This window comes from Heterodontus francisci, chromosome 12 (genome assembly GCF_036365525.1).
Source record: "Heterodontus francisci isolate sHetFra1 chromosome 12, sHetFra1.hap1, whole genome shotgun sequence".
Classification (NCBI taxonomy): domain Eukaryota; kingdom Metazoa; phylum Chordata; class Chondrichthyes; order Heterodontiformes; family Heterodontidae; genus Heterodontus; species Heterodontus francisci.
Window position 1 is genome coordinate 74,146,033 of NC_090382.1, and position 19,454 is coordinate 74,165,486.

General features: G+C 44.1%; 1 protein-coding gene across 11 annotated transcripts in view; it reads left to right on the forward strand.

Annotated features, from left to right (window-relative positions):
- The first annotated feature begins 2,089 nt into the window (after window positions 1–2,089).
- The window catches only part of LOC137375927 (rho GTPase-activating protein 26-like), a 225,176-nt gene continuing 207,811 nt past the window's right edge, over window positions 2,090–19,454 (forward strand). For 3 of the 11 annotated variants that reach the window (XM_068043644.1, XM_068043645.1, XM_068043643.1), the window contains exon 1: window positions 2,092–3,461. In XM_068043644.1, coding sequence (XP_067899745.1) covers window positions 3,308–3,461 — 154 coding nt within the window. In that variant the 5' untranslated portion in view covers window positions 2,092–3,307. Of the gene's footprint in view, window positions 3,462–19,454 lie in introns of all 11 variants that reach the window. The other 8 variants (XM_068043637.1, XM_068043636.1, XM_068043648.1 and 5 more) reach the window with 4 other exon arrangements.

The following is a 19,454-nucleotide window of genomic DNA, read 5'->3' on the forward strand; positions in this document are numbered from 1 at the left end:
TCCGGGGCCGGGAAAAAACGCGAATCCTCCAGGAGAAAGATTCGGGAGGGGGAGAAAAACAGAGACCAAGGGGTAGGGAGAGAGAGAGAGACACACACACACACACCAGGGGGTAGAGAGAGAGAGAGACACACACACACCAGGGGGTAGAGAGAGAGAGAGAGACACACACACACCAGGGGGTAGAGAGAGAGAGAGAGACACACACACACCAGGGGGTAGAGAGAGAGAGAGAGAGACACACACACACACCAGGGGGTAGAGAGAGAGAGAGAGACACACACACCAGGGGGTAGAGAGAGAGAGACACACACACACACCAGGGGGTAGAGAGAGAGAGACACACACACCAGGGGGTAGAGAGAGAGACACACACACCAGGGGGTAGAGAGAGAGAGAGACACACACACACCAGGGGGTAGAGAGAGAGAGAGACACACACACACCAGGGGGTAGAGAGAGAGAGAGACACACACACACCAGGGGGTAGGTAGAGAGAGACACACACACACACACCAGGGGGTAGGTAGAGAGAGAGACACACACACACACACACACCAGGGGGTAGAGAGAGACACACACACACACCAGGGGGTAGAGAGACACACACACACACACCAGGGGGTAGAGAGAGACACACACACACACCAGGGGGTAGAGAGAGAGAGACACACACACACACACACACACACCAGGGGGTAGGGAGAGAGAGAGAGACACACACACACACACACACCAGGGGGTAGGGAGAGAGAGAGACACACACACCAGGGGGTAGGGAGAGAGAGAGACACACACACACACACACACCAGGGGGTAGAGAGAGAGAGAGACACACACACACACACACCAGGGGGTAGGGAGAGAGAGAGAAACACACACACCAGGGGGTAGGAGAGAGAGACACACAAACACACTAGGGGGTAGGGAGACATACACACACACACACACACTAGGGGGTAGGGAGAGAGAGACACACACACACACTAGGGGGTAGGGAGAGAGAGACACACACACACACACTAGGGGGTAGGGAGAGAGAGACACACACACACACACTAGGGGGTAGGGAGAGAGAGATACACACACACACCAGGGAGTAGGGAGAGAGAGACAGACACACACCAGCGGGTAGGGAGAGAGAGAGAGACACACACACACACACCAGGGGGTAGGGAGAGAGAGAGAGAGACACACACACACAGCAGGGGGTAGGGAGAGAGAGACACACACACCAGGGGGTAGGGAGAGAGAGAGAGACACACACACACACACCAGGGGGGTAGGGAGAGAGAGACACACACACACACCAGGGGGTAGGGAGAGAGAGACACACACACACACACCAGGGGGTAGGGAGAGAGAGAGAGACACACACACACACACCAGGGGGTAGGGAGAGAGAGAGACACACACACACCAGGGGGTAGGGAGAGAGAGAGACACACACACACACAAACCAGGGGGTAGGGAGAGAGAGACACACACACCAGGGGGTAGGGAGAGAGAGACACACACACACAAACCAGGGGGTAGGGAAAGAGACACACACACACCAGGGAGTAGGGAGAAAGAGACACACACACACCAGGGGGTAGGGAGAGAGACACACACACTAGGGGGTAGGGAGACATACACACACACACACTAGGGGGTAGGGAGACGTACACACACACACACTAGGGGGTAGGGAGACGTACACACACTAGGGGGTAGGGAGAGAGAGACACACACACACACCAGGGGGCAGGGAGAGAGAGACACACACACACACTAGGGGGTAGGGAGACATACACACACACACCGGGGGGAGGGGGAGAGAGAGACACACACACCAGGGGGTAGGGAGAGAGACACACACACACTAGGGGGTAGGGAGACATACACACACACACTAGGGGGTAGGGAGGCGTACACACACACACTAGGGGGTAGGGAGGCATACACACACACACCAGGGGGCAGGGAGAGAGAGACACACACACACTAGGGGGTAGGGAGACATACACACACACACCAGGGGGTAGGGGGAGAGAGAGACACATACACACACCAGGGGGTAGGGAGAGAGAGACACACACACTAGGGGGGAGGGAGAGAGAGAGAGACACACACACTAGGGGGTAGGGAGAGAGAGAGAGACACACACACACACACCAGGGGGTAGGGAGAGAGAGACACACACTAGGGGGTAGGGAGAGAGAGACACACACACACATTAGGGGGTAGGGAGAGAGACACACACACACACACACACACAAGGGGATAGGGAGACACACACACACACAAGGGGATAGGGAGACACACACACACACCTACACCAGGGGGAGAGAGAGAGACACACACACCTACACCAGGGGAGAGAGAGACACACACACACACCTACACCAGGGGATAGAGAAAAATACACATCTACACCAGGGGATTAGAGAGAGCGACACACCTACACCAGGGGGTAGAGAGAGAGAGACACACACACACCACGGGGGTAGGGGGAGAGAGAGAGACGTACACATGCACCGGTGGGGAGAGGGAGAGACAGACAGACACGTCAGGGAGTAGGGGGCAAGAGAGAGAGCCAAACACACTCGGGGGTGGGGAAGAGGAAAGAGAAAAAGAAACATACACACCCCAGGTGGTTGGGCGAGAAGACAGAAACAACAGGAGAGGAGATACACAAGGGTATAGGAAGGGATAGAAATACCAGGGTGTAGGTAGGGAGAAACAGGCAGTCTCGCTCATACTTGCGCCCAAGGCATGGGAGATGCACACAAACTAAAGTGAGGAGCGCGCACCCCCCTCCCCCCACACACAAATATATATATATATATACACACCAGGGTGGGTAGAGAAACAGCCTTTCTCTCACACAAGGGGGAGGGACACATAAAACCCAAACTAGGAAGAGAGATAGTCTTGCACACACCAGTGGGAGGGAGAAAGACATAAACATCGGGGTGTGGTGACAGGCAGAGACTCAATCACCCGGGGTGTAGTGAGAGAGTCACATACATCCATACTAGGGAGAAAGAGAGATCAATCCACACACATAAAGACGCAAGAGAGCGAGAGGGTGAAAGAGAGGACAAAGTGCAAGTGAACGCCCACATCCAGGAACAGAGAGAGAACGTGTGCCTAGGGACAGACGTAGAATGAGAGAGCTCAGTGGGATATAGTTTAATCTATTCACTGGAGTCATATTCAATGCAGCAATTCAAGTTGAAAAGTTGTTAGAACTGTGACATTTGTGTTTTGGATCCTGGTACGTTTCCACTCCTGATTGTTAGCCTTTCGCTTGTTGATAATCATGGGCCTACCGGCACTGGAGTTCAGTGATTGCTACCTGGACAGCCCGCAGTTCCGGGACAGAATCAAGTCGCATGAAGCAGAGCTGGAAAAAACAAACAAGTTCATTAAAGATCTGATTAAGGATGGAAAAGCACTGATTCAGGCAATGAAAAGTAAGTTTTTAGAAGTCAATTATTTATGTACCCACTGGCATGAAATGTGATCAATCTGAAAATTGCCTTTGCTGAAAGACAATTTAAAACGATCCTCTGTAAATTGCTGTTATAGAATCATGTAATAATGAGCTGGTTTATTATAGTAAACTTCAGGATGCTGGCTAAAAGAAAGTCTCTTGATAGTCGTCTCTGTTAAAGTTAGCTCAATACACATGTTCACAGTTGTGAAAAATTGCTTCCCTTGTCTTCCTCATATACATTCTTCTGTTAACAGCTAGTTCGAATCACTTTTTTGATGGGGTTGAGGGAACATTATTCTTATTCAGATTAAGAAGTATAAGATTACATTTACCTCCTATATCTATTTTGGAACTTGCAGCTTCTTAACTGCTGGTTGAAAAAGAATCGGCCTGTCATGTCTGTGCCGGCACTCTGAAAACAACTCCTATTCTCTGCCCTTTTCCCATAGCCCTGCAAATCTTTTCTCTTCAGATAATTATCCAATTCCCTTTTGAAAGCTGCGATTGAATCTGCCTCCACCACACTTTCAGGCAGTGCATTCAGATCTGAACCACTTGCTGTGTAATAAAGTTTTTCCTCATGTTGCCTTTGGTTCTTTTGCCAATGGCTTTAAATTGGTGTCCTCTGGTTCGCGACCCTTCCAACAATGGGAATAGTTTCTCCATATGTATCTGCCCAGACCCCTCATGATTTTGCACATCTCTATCTAATCTCTCAACCTTCTTCTCTAAGGGGAACAGTCCCAGCTTCGCCAGTGTATCCACATAACTGAAGCGTCTCATACTTGGAACCATTCCCTTAAATCTTTTCTATATCCTCTCCAATGCCTTCACATCCTTCCTAACGTGTGGTGCCCAGAATGGGACGCAATACTCCAGTTGAGGCTGAACCAGTATTTTACAAAGGTGCATCATTAACTTCCTTGCTTTTGTACTCTGTGGCTCTTTTTATAAAGCCCATGATCCCTTATGCCTTATTAACTGCTTTTTCAATCTGCCCTGCTACCTTCAACGATTTCTCCACTTATTCTTCCAGATCCTCTGCTCCTGCACCCCCTTTAGAATTGTATCCTTTGTTTTATATAAGATTTTCTCATTCTTCAAAAATGTATCACTTTACATGTCTCATTTCATCTGCCACATGTCCACCTATTCCACCAGCCTGTTCATGTCCTCTTGAAGTCTATCACTATCCTCCCCACAGTTCACAATACTTCCAAGTTTTGTCATCTGCAAATTTTGAAATTGTGCCTTCACACCTAAAGTCTATTAATAGAGATCAAGGAAAGCAGTGGTCCCAATACTGACCCCCGGGGAACTCCACTATATACTTTACTGCAGTCTGAAAACCAACCTTTCTCCCCAACTGTTTGTTTCCTGTCACTCAGCCAACCTTGTATCCATGTTGCCATGGGCTTCAACTTTGCTGACTAGCCTGTTGTATGGCATTTTATCAAATGCCTTTTGGAAGTCCATATACACCACATTAACTGCATTGCTCTCATCAGTTCTTTCTGTTACCTCATCAACAAAGACTCAAACAAGTTAGATAAACACGATTTGCCCTTAACAAATCTGTGCCTGCTTTCCTTAATCCACAATTGTCCAAGTGGCTGTTTAATTTTGTCCTGGATTATCGTTTCTAAAAGCTATCCCACCACCGAGGTTAAACTGACTTGCCTGTTGTTGCTGGGCTTATCCTTACACCCTTTTTTGAACATTTACCACCAGTGCAGGGAAGACAGACTTAATTCTGCACAATACTCTGAATGTGTTAGAAAAATTGTATTTAAAGTATCAAATTATGTAGCTTATGTTAGTAGAAGAGTATCAGGTGAATCTTGCCTCTTTCCAACAATATGTACATATCTGAATTTAGTTTGGGATTTAACATGCATGTCCAGCATTTTATGATTCTGCGGTTAGTTTATTTCAAATTATCCCACAAAATCCAGTATAAAGTAAAAACAGAAAGTGCTGGAAATACTAAGCAGCTCAGACAGCATCTGTGGAGAGAGAAGCAGAGAGTTAATGATTCAGGTCTGTGACCTTTCTGATCAGAAAGGTCACAGACCTGAAACATTAACTCTGCTTCCCTCTCCACATATGCTGCCTGACCTGATCAGTATTTCCAGCACTTTGTTTTTATTTCAGATTTCCAGCATCTGCAGTATTTTGCTTTTATTCCAATATAAAGTATATTGATTATTGACACAATCAGATAGGTCAGCAGCAAAACCACAGCACAACACTCTGGCACAGTGGTTAGCACCGCAGCCTCACAGCTCCATTGACTCGGGTTCAATTCTGGGTACTGCCTGTGTGGAGTTTGCAAGTTCTCCCTGTGTCTGCATGGGTTTTCTCCGGGTGCTCCGGTTTCCTCCCACAAGCCAAAAGACTTGCAGGTTCGTAGGTAAATTGGACAGTATAAAATTGCCCCTAGTATAGGTAGGTGGTAGGGACAGGTGGGGATGTGGTAGGAATATGGGATTAGCATAGGATTAGTATATATGGGTGGTTGATGGTCGGCACAGACTCGGTGGGCCGAAGGGCCTGTTTCAGTGCTGTATCTCTAAACTAAACTAAACTAAGTGCAACTTATCATTTGCCAGAGGCTTCAAGTTGAAATCGGATATAGAGATGCATTCCATCACTAATGAATTTAACTACAACTGCAAAAAAAGGTTTCAATGCCAACAGTAAAATTAATTCCTTAACATCACTCAACACAAGCTAAATTATCATAAACAAATGCAGTTATCACAATATATCCACATTAGTTGGGTTTCATTTGATAAGTGTAACAATTATGTTCAAGATATGTAAATAGTCCAACTCGGGAAGGGGCCATACTGGACCTGGTGTTGGGGAATGAGCCCGGCCAGGTGTTTGAAGTTTCAGTAGGGGACTACTTTGGGAATAGTGATCACAATTCCGTAAGCTTTAAAATACTCATGGACAAAGACGAGAGTGGTCCTAAAGGAAGAGTGCGAAATTGGGGGAAGGCCAACTATACCAAAATTCGGCAGGAGCTGGGGAATGTAGATTGGGAGCAGCTGTTTGAAGGTAAATCCACATGTGATATGTGGGAGGCTTTTAAAGAGAGGTTGATTAGCGTGCAGGAGAGACATATTCCTGTGAAAATGAGGGATAGAAATGGCAAGATTAGGGAACCATGGATGACAGGTGAAATTGTGAGACTAGCTAAGAGGAAAAAGGAAGCATACATAAGGTCTAGGCGGCTGATGAAAGACGAAGCTTTGAAAGAATATCGGGAATGTAGGACCAATCTGAAACGAGGAATTAAGAGGGCTAAAAGGGGTCATGAAATATCTTTAGCAAACAGGGTTAAAGAAAATCCCAAAGCCTTTTATTCATATATAAGGAGAAAGAGGGTAACTAGAGAAAGGATTGGCCCACTAAAGGACAAAGGAGGAATGTTATGCTTGGAGTCAGAGAAAATGGGTGAGATTCTAAACGAGTACTTTGCATCGGTATTCACCGAGGAGAGGGACATGACGGATGTTGAGGTTAGGGACAGATGTTTGATTACTCTAGGTCAAGTCGGCATAAGGAGGGAGAAAGTGTTGGGTATTCTAAAAGGCATTAAGGTGGACAAGTCCACAGGTTCGGATGGGATCTATCCCAGGTTTATGAGGGAAGCGAGAGAGGAAATAGCTGGGGCCTTAACAGATATCTTTGCAGCATCCTTAAACACGGGTGAGGTCCCGGAGGACTGGAGAATTGCTAATGTTGTCCCCTTGTTTAAGAAGGGTAGCAGGGATAATCCAGGTAATTATAGACCGGTGAGCCTGACGTCAGTGGTAGGGAAGCTGCTGGAGAAGATACTGAGGGATAGGATCTATTCCCATTTGGAAGAAAATGGGCTTATCAGTGATAGGCAACATGGTTTTGTGCAGGGAAGGTCATGTCTTACCAACTTAATAGAATTCTTTGAGGAAGTGACAAAGTTGATTGATGAGGGAAGGGCTGTCGATGTCATATACATGGACTTCAGTAAGGCGTTTGATAAGGTTCCCCATGGCAGGCTGATGGAGAAAGTGAAGGCGCATGGGGTCCAAGGTGTACTAGCTAGATGGATAAAGAACTGGCTGGGCAACAGGAGACAGAGAGTAGCAGTAGAAGGGAGTTTCTCAAAATGGAGATGTGTGACCAGTGGTGTTCCACAGGGATCCGTGCTGGGACCACTGTTGTTTGTGATATACATAAATGATTTGGAGGAAAGTATAGGTGGACTGATTAGCAAGTTTGCAGACGACACTAAGATTGGTGGAGTAGCAGATAGTGAAGGGGACTGTCAGAGAATACAGCAGAATATAGATAGATTGGAGAGTTGGGCAGAGAAATGGCAGATGGAGTTCAATCAGGGCAAATGCGAGGTGATGCATTTTGGAAGATCCAATTCAAGAGTGAACTATACAGTAAATGGAAAAGTCCTGGGGAAAATTGATGTCCAGAGAGATTTGGGTGTTCAGGTCCACTGTTCCCTGAAGGTGGCAACGCAGGTAAATAGAGTGGTCAAGAAGGCATACGGCATGCTTTCCTTCATCGGACGGGGTATTGAGTACAAGAGTTGGCAGGTCACGTTACAGTTGTATAGGACTTTGGTTCGGCCACATTTGGAATACTGCGTGCAGTTCTGGTCGCCACATTACCAAAAGGATGTGGATGCTTTGGAGAGGGTGCAGAGGAGGTTCACCAGGATGTTGCCTGGTATGGAGGGCGCTAGCTATGAAGAGAGGTTGAGTAGATTAGGATTATTTTCATTAGAAAGACGGAGGTTGAGGAGGGACCTGATTGAGGTGTACAAAATCATGAGAGGTATAGACAGGGTGGATAGCAAGAAGCTTTTTCCCAGAGTGGGGGATTCAATTACTAGAGGACACGAGTTCAAAGTGAAAGGGGAAAAGTTTAGGGGGGATATGCGTGGAAAGTTCTTTACGCAGAGGGTGGTGGGTGCCTGGAACGCGTTGCCAGCGGAGGTGGTAGATGCGGGCACGATGGCGTCTTTTAAGATGTATCTCGACAGATACATGAATGGGCAGGAAGAAAAGAGATACAGACCCTTAGAAAATAGGCGACTTGTTTAGAGAGAGGATCTGGATCGGCGCAGGCTTGGAGGGCCGAAGGGCCTGTTCCTGTGCTGTAATTTTCTTTGTTCTTTGTATTACAGTATAGACTTAGCAAGGTGTCTATATTCAGTGTATCACTTCCAATGTTGTAGCTGTTACTTGAGCATAAGATTATCAAACATTCCTTGGGGCGCGCTCTGGATTTGTTTGGTTCACCTGTTACATCTGTGGTAAGCCATTGCGTTTTATCTTTTCTTTCTAACAAACTAAGCTTGCTTGCACTGCATCTACTCTGGCTATTATACCGAACTTTGTTTTTGTTCTGAGGATAAGGCTATTGAATTAACTGTTGCACTTTCTCCACTTTGCATTTGAATTAAAACAATCTAACCTTTCTTAAACTTTACAACTTTACAATTTTCCAAAGATCATCTTAAGCCTTTTGATCCCCTTTGAAGGCTTCTAAAGTTTTTTTGGGCACATTTGTGAACATCTCACAACCTTGTTCTTGAGGCAAGCAATAATCTGACCTTAAGTACAATCTATTTCTCAGATTTTTAAGTTGCATAATTAGAATTGTCTGTTAATTTTAATTGACATTCAAAAAGACCTCCTGTTTTATTAAAATTGCTGAATTTGTACTGCTGTACTACCATTTTTTTCCAACTTTGAATTAGCAGGAGTAGACTATTTTCCAAACTGCCTCTTCCAATGAGCTGACCAATCAAAGGCTAATTTGGCTCTGTCAACCCTTTTTTGCTAAGGTGTTGCTCAAGTAAAAGGGCGTGTCTTGGAAAATGGTAACTGTCAGCCTTTGACAACTTTAGTAAGATGAGAGTTAAGAAAGTTATACTGATAGGAAGTTCAGAATGTAGTTCAGTCAGTCATAAGTCACTGCCTGGGTTTTCAGTATTTCGTGAAGGTCAGTGTTTGGATGGTTCCATCTGCTTTTTAATGCGAAGAACATTCCTTCGGACCACAAATCACTTGTGGAAACAAACTCTTTGGCTGTACTACGGCTTCTTTTCACAAACAAAGTCAATTTTTATTCTGTAGAAAACTGCAAATTAGCATTACTCTTTTGTAGCGGTGTTTAAACAGGGCACGTAAATCCTCATTTAAAAAATTGAGTTAAATTTTTAAAAGTTGAACAACCTGCAGATTTTAGACTTGACGCATACTACAAATCTCTGTAGGCTAGAATTAAACTTGGTTCCTTAGTTGCTAAGAGAAAAGTTTCAGCGGGCATAAATATGCTTTGCAGATTGAGTAGCAATTAATTTGTCACTGTAAAAGCAAAGTTAAAGAGTTGGTGTGTATTTGCTGAGAGTGGTTCACTTTCCAGATGTATATTATCACACTGGCATCCTTGTTTTATTGGAGCTGTATGTCAAAGGTGGCCAGTGGTGCTTTAGGTTCCATGTATGTTGCAGATTTTCTGGTCATTATTATATTGTTTGTGGGAGTTTGCTGTGTGCAAAATTGGCTCCTGTGTTTCCTGCATTACAACAGTGACTACAGTTGGTGGTGGGGGTGGTGGCAGGATATGGGGGAAAAATATACTTCATTGGCTGTAAAGTGCTTTGAGACATCTGGTGGTTGTGAAAAGCGCTATATAAATGCAAGTCTGTTTTTCTGTGGATGGTCTGAGGGTGTTTCCCTTTCTTTTGAAGGCCCTATTCTGCACTGAGCAAGTGCAAACATGAAGGTTAAAATTTTCACGCTGCACTTCAGGGAGTGTCTGCAGATGATATGCAGGATGAACTATAAAAATAACTTTGTAAAGCTGCTACCTTTTGTACTGTGCTCAGAGCTGATGGTTTGAGTGCTGGTGTTGAAACAGTTGCACAGTGGCGCAGTGGTTAGCACTGCAGCCTCACAGCTCCAGTGACCTGGGTTCAATTCTGGGTAATGCCTGTGTGGAGTTTGCAAGTTCTCCCTGTGTCTGTGTGGGTTTTCCCCGGGTGCTCCGGTTTCCTCCCACAAGCCAAAAGACTTGCAGGTTCGTAGGTAAATTGGCCATTATAAATTGCCCCTAGTATAGGTAGGTGGTAGGGAAATATAGGGACAGGTGGGGATGGGGTAGGAATATGGGATTAGTGTAGGATTAGTATAAATGGGTGGTTGATAGTCGGCACAGTCTCGGTGGGCCGAAGGGCCTGTTTCAGTGCTGTATCTCTAAACTAAACTAAAAAGCAAGCTTGTTTCTGGGAGTATTTTATTTGTTATGGCGAAGTTGATTTCTTGTAGTTTCAGTCCTTGATACTAGCTTCTGCAACAAAATTAATTGATATTTTAGAGCTAGGAGAATTTCTGTGAGCAGCAACAAACAACTTGAAGTAATTACCAAAATGTTTTAATTATAAAATTAAAATGGCATTGTTACAAACTTAGGGCCTTGACTTAAATATTCTCTCTGATCTGCCACTTATGGGAATAACTAGCACGGAGAATTTTGCATATAGGATATACCTGCACTACAAATCATCTATCAACATTATGTCTGACTCAGAGGTACAGTTTCGTCCGATCTGATCTGAACTGGATTTTTGTGTCAGTTGCATGTGTACTGCTTCAATTAATTTGAAGGCAGACTGAAGAAAAATCTTGATGAGGCCAGGTATGAATTGTTTCTAGTGACGGATATGACAAGATTCACTTCTATTTTTGTGTAATGACGCAAGATAAAGAACACACTACTGCCTACATCAGTGGGTCATCTTACATGATCAAACAAAATAGCTTCCAGCCACCCACCTGCACGCTAAGCATCTGAACCTGGCCAAAGCCTGCCCGTGCAGCTTTCTGTCCAAAGCCTGACTAACTTCACATTTGCTGGACTTGACTGGCTGCCTTTCATCTTATTTCTTGTGTTCACAGTCACAAGGCATCAGAGTTTATCCAATGCTGATATAAGCTAATGAATTGCTTATTATTTATAGTGTATAAACTATGATCAAGCACGCTTTTAATAAATGTGTAATCGGGTCCAGCAATGCCTTGATTTTTTAAAATGATCCTATTTTTAAAATCCCTCATGACCTCGCTTCTCCTTGTCCCTGTAATTTCCAACAACCCTTTGAGAACTCTGGCCTCTTGTACATCCCCAATTTCCATTGTCCCACTACTGGTGACCATGCCTTCAAGTGCCTAAGCCCCAAGCACCCGATTTCCCTCCTTAACCAGATAGCCTCTCTATCTCCTCCTTTAAGATGCTCCTTGAAACCTACCGCTTTGATCAAGCTTTTGGTACCTATCCTAATGTTTTTTGCTTTGGCTTAGTGTCAGTTTTTGTCTTATTGTGCTCCTGTGAAGTGCCTTGGGATGTTTTAATACATTAAAGGTGGTGTATAAATGCAGGTTGTTGATGACTAAAGACAACACATAGGTCTGATTTTGAATTGGCATGATATATGAGTTACCTTTTTAAAAGTTCAAAATGGTTATATTGATCTAATTCTTAACTGGGAGTAAACCCATGATACAAATTTGCCTGCAGCCTTTCATTGACATTCTTGCTTGGACTCTAAAGATGGCTACAATGGGAAATGGAAATGCCATTGATGCAGTAGAGGGTACTCATCATTAATGAATTGAACATACCTCTTTGGAACAGTGTAGAGAGAACATTGCTCTTACTTGGTTGTGTGATTCTTGACCTGCAAATGCTTGTTGCTGATAGTGATTAATTGACAAAAGTGAAAAAATGATATCCCTTAATGAGCAAAAAATTTGAGCCAGAGATGTAAATGGTCTATGCTCACTTTATTTTCTGACACTGATCAATGAAAGATGCAAGTGCTTTGGTTGATAATGCAACCAGTGTAATAAAGGAACACGCTTATCTGACAAGATCGTTTAGCAGCTTTGTTAATCAAGAGATTACAGTGAGACTCCAGTTTATTGCTCATTCCCCAGTCCACCAGAGACCAATCCTTCAGTAACCATATCCCTCTTCTCTAAAATTCTGTTCCAAAACCACACTACCTTGATGGTTCTCTTTCTAAAGTCTTATGAAAACTTATTCATATCTGCCCCACCCGGTTCCTTTACCTTTTTGCTTTGCCTCCACTTCTCTATCTTGTAGATTGCTTTAAAATGTTCATCATTGTGAAGAACGCTATGCAAATATAAGTTGTTGATGGTACACCCATGTTTGGCTTTCATGACATATTTTAAATGGTCTTACTCTCAGATAGTAATTTTTCAGTTAAGTGTTGATCATGTTGCAGTTTGCATTTGAAAAGTTAACTTTATTTTCTTTCTATTCTAAAGTGACCAAGTGAGTCAAAAGCAAGTGTAGTCTTCAAGTTAAGTATTGTTGGAGGGCCAAAGAAGGGAAAATTGGACCAGGGAACATAGATGTAATTCAGCACCCATTTTAAAAACCATACATTCTGCACACTTTTATACAATATGTACAATTTAATCAAATCTAAAAGAATAATTTGAGAACGATGGAATTAGAGTTGATTGGAACAAAGTGTAGGCTGAACTGGAAAATGCCAAATGGAGGTGTTACATTACCATTGGTGAAAGGATGTGACTGCGAATTATATGTTTACGTAGACAGTTTCCTTTGTAAATGTGGAAATAGAAATTTATAATGTCATTAGCAACAGGCAGAATAATTGTTAACAGAAGTGCCTGTTTTTAATTTTTATATAATTTGAAAGAAAACACAAACATGCTTATGCTGCACAAATTCTTTGGAATGCAAACTTTAAAATTTTTTGGATGTGATGTGTACATTAAAATGGATATTAAATACCTTGGTGATGGGAGGAAGGGAATTGATTCTTTCTAGATAGCCCTTGTCTTTTACAGATTTGTCATTTATTTTAAGAAATTGGTCACCAGGCTTTTTAAAAACTAGTTGCAACACAAGGGTATTCATGGTCTTCTGTATGACCTATAGTTCTTTTTCTTTCACTTGAAGAAAGACCATGACAGCATAATGCACTGCTAATCGTTCTTCAATTGTGTTTCTCACTTTGTGTAGTCAAATTGATTGTGCTAATATTGAGTGATTTGATCATCCTGGGCTTGGCATGGGCAGAAAAACCTGTATTTTCATGGACTGGGTCAAATTTATGATGTCTTCCTCCAAAGCGATATACATTTATCTGAAATTCTATTTAAGCTCATCAGATTCATAAATCAATAAATGATATGCAATGACTGGGTTTTGCACTAATTGGTGCAAATATCTAAAGTTTGAGACTAAATCTCCATGCTCCTCTTTGTATGAGGCAAGCAGCTCCATTCGTATCATGTCTTCTTTCAGCATTGGGGTCATAGGCTTAGTGTGTTGATGAGTCAGTTATAAAAATACCCATTTAAAATTAGAACTTTGGAAATAGAAATGGACATCTGATTCAGGTACAGGAATAACTAGTATGTGCAGAGCTGTCAAATACCTTGCATCTGTAGAGTCCCACACTGACTTGGACTATAGGGGCAGAGGACAAATAGTAGCAACTTTCAATGTGTTAAGCCTGCAGATGTCAAAGTTTGTAACATTACAGCTTTCAGAAATAGTATCTGTTCGGAATTTGTTAAATTAGAATTCATATGACACTAGCATCATTTTGGTTGCTATGACTACCCATTTCAAGATCCTTTCAAGAATGTCTACTGTAGCCATACAATTGAACTGACTGACTGGTTAAGGTAGCTGATGGTTTGAACTTGATGGGTGCACTGGTTACCTGTGGAAAGTCTACAAGCACAAGTTAATTTCTTAAACAATTCCTTCAAATTTAGAATTATAAATCGCCAGTATACTAGTACAGAATTTTGAAGGCAAACCAGGGTTTTAGGATTGATGTTCCCTAAATACTGTTATCTTGCAGCATTCTGCAAGGGGGGGCCCCCCCTCGCTGATTATGCAAAATTTAAGTTAGAATTGAAGTTGGAGCCTTTTCTAGCTGGCTTTGGCCTTGATTAACACTTAGTATTAGTTGAATCCAAGCCCATCTTTGAGATTCTAGAGGTTATCTTTGCTGAATTCTGCTGTGTCCTTTTGGGAACAAGCATCAGTGTCTGAAGATAGAGTTGTTTGTCTAATCAAAATTCCTTGCAGTACTTGGTGTTGGTGAATTACATTATGTTGTGTGCAGAAAAAGAAAAAAGTTTCCTATTTATCTTAGCTCTTCATGCCAAGAAACAATTTCAGTTTCATTTCAACGTGTCTTTCGACAAAATTGTGTTGTAAAACCAGAAAATGTGGTCCAGTAATTCTATCCACTGTTTCTCATGCAACAATGTCTTGGTTTAGCATATATACTTGCTATATTATGCACATATGCATGCACTGGAATACAATTAACTAATTAACACCCAACACTTGTTCACTCTATTATCTTGAACTCTTTCTTTCTTTCTTTTTGGGCCTCCTTATCTCGAGAGACAATGGATACGCGCCTGGAGGTGGTCAGTGGTTTGTGAAGCAGCGCCTGGAGTGGCTATAAAGGCCAATTCTGGAGTGACAGGCTCTTCCACAGGTGCTGCAGAGAAATTTGTTTGTTGGGGCTGTTGCACAGTTGGCTCTCCCCTTGCGCCTCTGTCTTTTTTCCTGCCAACTACTAAGTCTCTTCGACTCGCCACAATTTAGCCCTGTCTTTATGGCTGCCCGCCAGCTCTGGCGAATGCTGGCAACTGACTCCCACGACTTGTGATCAATGTCACACGATTTCATGTCGCGTTTGCAGACGTCTTTATAACGGAGACATGGACGGCCGGTGGGTCTGATACCAGTGGCGAGCTCGCTGTACAATGTGTCTTTGGGGATCCTGCCATCTTCCATGCGGCTCACATGGCCAAGCCATCTCAAGCGCCGCTGACTCAGTAGTGTGTATAAGCTGGGGATGTTGGCCGCTTCAAGGACTTCTGTGTTGGAGATATAGTCCTGCCACCTGATGCCAAGTATTCTCCGAAGGCAGCGAAGATGGAATGAATTGAGACGTCGCTCTTGGCTGGCATACGTTGTCCAGGCCTCGCTGCCGTAGAGCAAGGTACTGAGGACACAGGCCTGATACACTCGGACTTTTGTGTTCCGTGTCAGTGCGCCATTTTCCCACACTCTCTTGGCCAGTCTGGACATAGCAGTGGAAGCCTTACCCATGCGCTTGTTGATTTCTGCATCTAGAGACAGGTTACTGGTGATAGTTGAGCCTAGGTAGGTGAACTCTTGAACCACTTCCAGAGCGTGGTCGCCAATATTGATGGATGGAGCATTTCTGACATCCTGCCCCATGATGTTCGTTTTCTTGAGGCTGATGGTTAGGCCAAATTCATTGCAGGCAGACGCAAACCTGTCGATGAGACTCTGCAGGCATTCTTCAGTGTGAGATGTTAAAGCAGCATCGTCAGCAAAGAGGAGTTCTCTGATGAGGACTTTCCGTACTTTGGACTTCGCTCTTAGACGGGCAAGGTTGAACAACCTGCCCCCTGATCTTGTGTGGAGGAAAATTCCTTCTTCAGAGGATTTGAACGCATGTGAAAGCAGCAGGGAGAAGAAAATTCCAAAAAGTGTGGGTGCGAGAACACAGCCCTGTTTCACACCACTCAGGATAGGAAAGGGCTCTGATGAGGAGCCACCATGTTGAATTGTGCCTTTCATATTGTCATGACTACCAGGTATTTATCATCCATTAACAATTTCAGGCAGGTGTGCATGCATGTGCCATCAGGACAATTAGCATGTGCAGCCTCACTCAACGACTGATTGCATCACTTCTGGGTCACCCACTGCTGGAAGCTTGTGTACATTTATCAACACTCCATTTCTTCAATGCCTTATTTGCTTTCAACACTTCCCAACCGTAGCACGTTTCAGCATGGTGTTCAATTCCAATACATCATAGCAAACATCCAGCCTAGTTTGTGTGCACAACCAGTTTAACTGCCTGATTAAGCTCCTTAACTGGTCTACTTCCTTGGTTGGAGTCTTCCTTTTGAGGGGATCTGGCCTGATTTATTGGGATCCTATTAACATTCTCTTAAGACTGTTGATTTAGGGTCCAACCACACCTCATAAGCACTCAATAAGTCATCTTTCATATAACTTTTATACATATATTTGAAGAGTTTGTCCAAACCCTCATGATGAGCCTCGAGCTCAGAGAACACTTTGCCCCTGATCTTGCTTTTGACGGGGAGCGAAAGTGCAAGGGCCATTCCTTGCTTCCTTTTTGGCAAAGACATAACCAGCGTCCCTATATCAAAGAACGAAGAACAGCACAGGAACAGGCCATTCGGCCCTCCAAGCCTGTGCCAATCTTGATGCCTGCCTAAACTAACACCTTCTGCAATTCCAGGGCCCATATCCTCTATTCCCTTCCTATTCATATATTTGTCAAGATGTCTCTTAAATGTCACTATCGTATCTGCTTCCACCACCTCCCCTGGTAGCAAGTTCCAGGCACTCACCACCCTCAAAAAAAAAAAAAAAAAAACTTGCCTCGCACATCCCCTCTAAACTTTGCCCCTCGCATCTTAAACCTATGTCTCCTAGTAACAGAAGCTTTTTCCCAGGGTGGAAGAGTCAGACTATCCACTCCGTCCATGCCGCTCAACTTTGTAAACCTCTATCATGTCGCCCCTCCACTACCGTCGTTCCAGTGAAAACAGTTTTTCCAACCTCATAGCTAATTCCCTCCAGACCAGGCAACATCCTGGTAAACCTCCTCTGTACCCTCTCCAAAGCCTCCACGTCCTTTTGGTAGTGTGGCGATCAGAATTGCATGCAATATTCTAAGTGTGGCCTAACTAAGGGTCAGTACAGCTACAACATGACTTGCCAATTTTTATACTCTATGCCCCGACCAATGAAGGCAAGCATGCCGAATGCCTTCTTGACGACCGTTGCCACTTTGTGACCCGTGGACCTGTACGTCAAGATCTCTCTGCCTGTCAATACTCCCAAGGGTTCTGCCATTTACTGCATACCTCCCACCTGCATTAGACCTTCCAAAATGCATTACCTCACATTTGTCCAGATTAAACGCCATCTGCCATTTCTCCACCCAAGTCTCCAACCGATCTATATCCTGCTGTATCCTGACAATCCTAATCATTATCCGCAACTCCACCAACCTTTGTGTCGTCGGCAAACTTACTAATCAGACCAGCTACATTTTCCTCCAAATCATTTTTATATGTTACAAACAGCAAAGGTCCCAGCACTGATCCCTGTGGAACACCACTAGTCACATCCCTCCATTCAGAAAAACACTCATCCACTGTTACCCTCTGTCTTCGGTGACAGAGCCAGTTCTGTATCCATCTTGCCAGCTCACCTCTGATCCATGTGACTTCACCTTTTGCACCAGTCTGCCATGCAGGACCTTGACAAAGGCTTTACTAAAATCCATATAGACAACATCCACTGCCCTTCCCTCAATCATCTTCTTCACTTCCTCAAAAAACTCAAATCAAGTTAGTAAGACACAACCTCCCCTTCACAAAACCATGCTGCCTCTCACTAATAAGTTCATTTGTTTCCAAATGGGAGTAAATCCTGTCCCGAAGAATCCTCTCTAATAGTTTCCCTACCACTGACATAAGGTTCACCAGCCTATAATTTCCTGGATTATCCTTACCACCCTTCTTAAACAAACAAACATTGGCTATTCTCCAGTCCTCTGGGACCTCACCTGTAGCCAATGAGGATGCTAAGATTTCTGTCAAGGCCCCAGCAATTTCTTCCCTCCCTCAGTATTCTAGGATAGATCCCATCAGGCCCTGGGGACTTATCTACCTTAATGCTTTGCAAGACACCCAACACCTCCTCCTTTTTGATAATGAGATGACTGAGACTATCTGCACTCTCTTCCCTAGGCTCATCATCCACCAAGTCCTTCTCCTTGGTGAATACAGATGCAAAGTACTCATTTAGTACCTCACCCATTTCCTCTGGCTTCATATATAGATTCCCATCTCTGTCCTTGAGTGGGCCAACCCTTTCCCTGGTTACCCTCTTGCTCTTTATGCATGTATAAAAAGCCTTGGGATTTTCCTTAATCCTATTTGCCAATGACTTTATCACCCCTTTTAGCCCTAACTCTTTGCTCAAGTTCCTTCCTGTCTTTATATTCCTCAAGTGCTTCATCTGTTGCTAGCCTTCCAGCCCTTGCAAAGGCTTCCTTTTTCTTTTTGACTAGGCTTACAATATCCCATGTTATCCAAGCTTCCCCAAACTTATTCTTCTTCCTCACAGAAAGATGCTGGTCCTGGATTGTAATCAACTGACATTTGAAAGACTCCCACATGTCAGATGTTGATTTACCCTCAAACAGCCGCCCCCAATCTAAATTCTTCAGTTCCTGCCTAATATTGTTATCATTAGCCTTCCCCCCCCCCCCCCCCCCAAGGACTACTCTTATCCACAAGTACCTTAAAACTTATGGAATTATGGTCACTGCTCCCAAAATGCTCCCCCACTGAAACTTCGACCACCTGGCCAGGCTCATTCCCCAATCCAGGTCCAGAATGGCCCCATCCCTCATTGGACTATCTACATACTGTTTCAAGAAGCCCTCCTGGATGCTCGTCACAAATTCTGCTCTATCCAAGCCCCGAGTACTAAGTGAGTCCCAGTCAATATAGGGGAAGTTAAAAAGCACCCACCACTACAACCCTATTACCTTTAAATCTTTCCAAAATCTGTCTACATATTTGCTCCTCTACCTCCCACTGGCTGTTGGGAGGCCTGTAGTAAACCCCCAACATCATGACTGCACCCTTCCTATTCCTGAACTCCATCCATATGGCCTCACTACATGACCCCTCTGAGGTGTCCTCCCACAGTACAGCTGTGATATTCTCCTTAACTAGTAATGCAACTCCTCCACCCCTTTTACATCCCCCTCTAC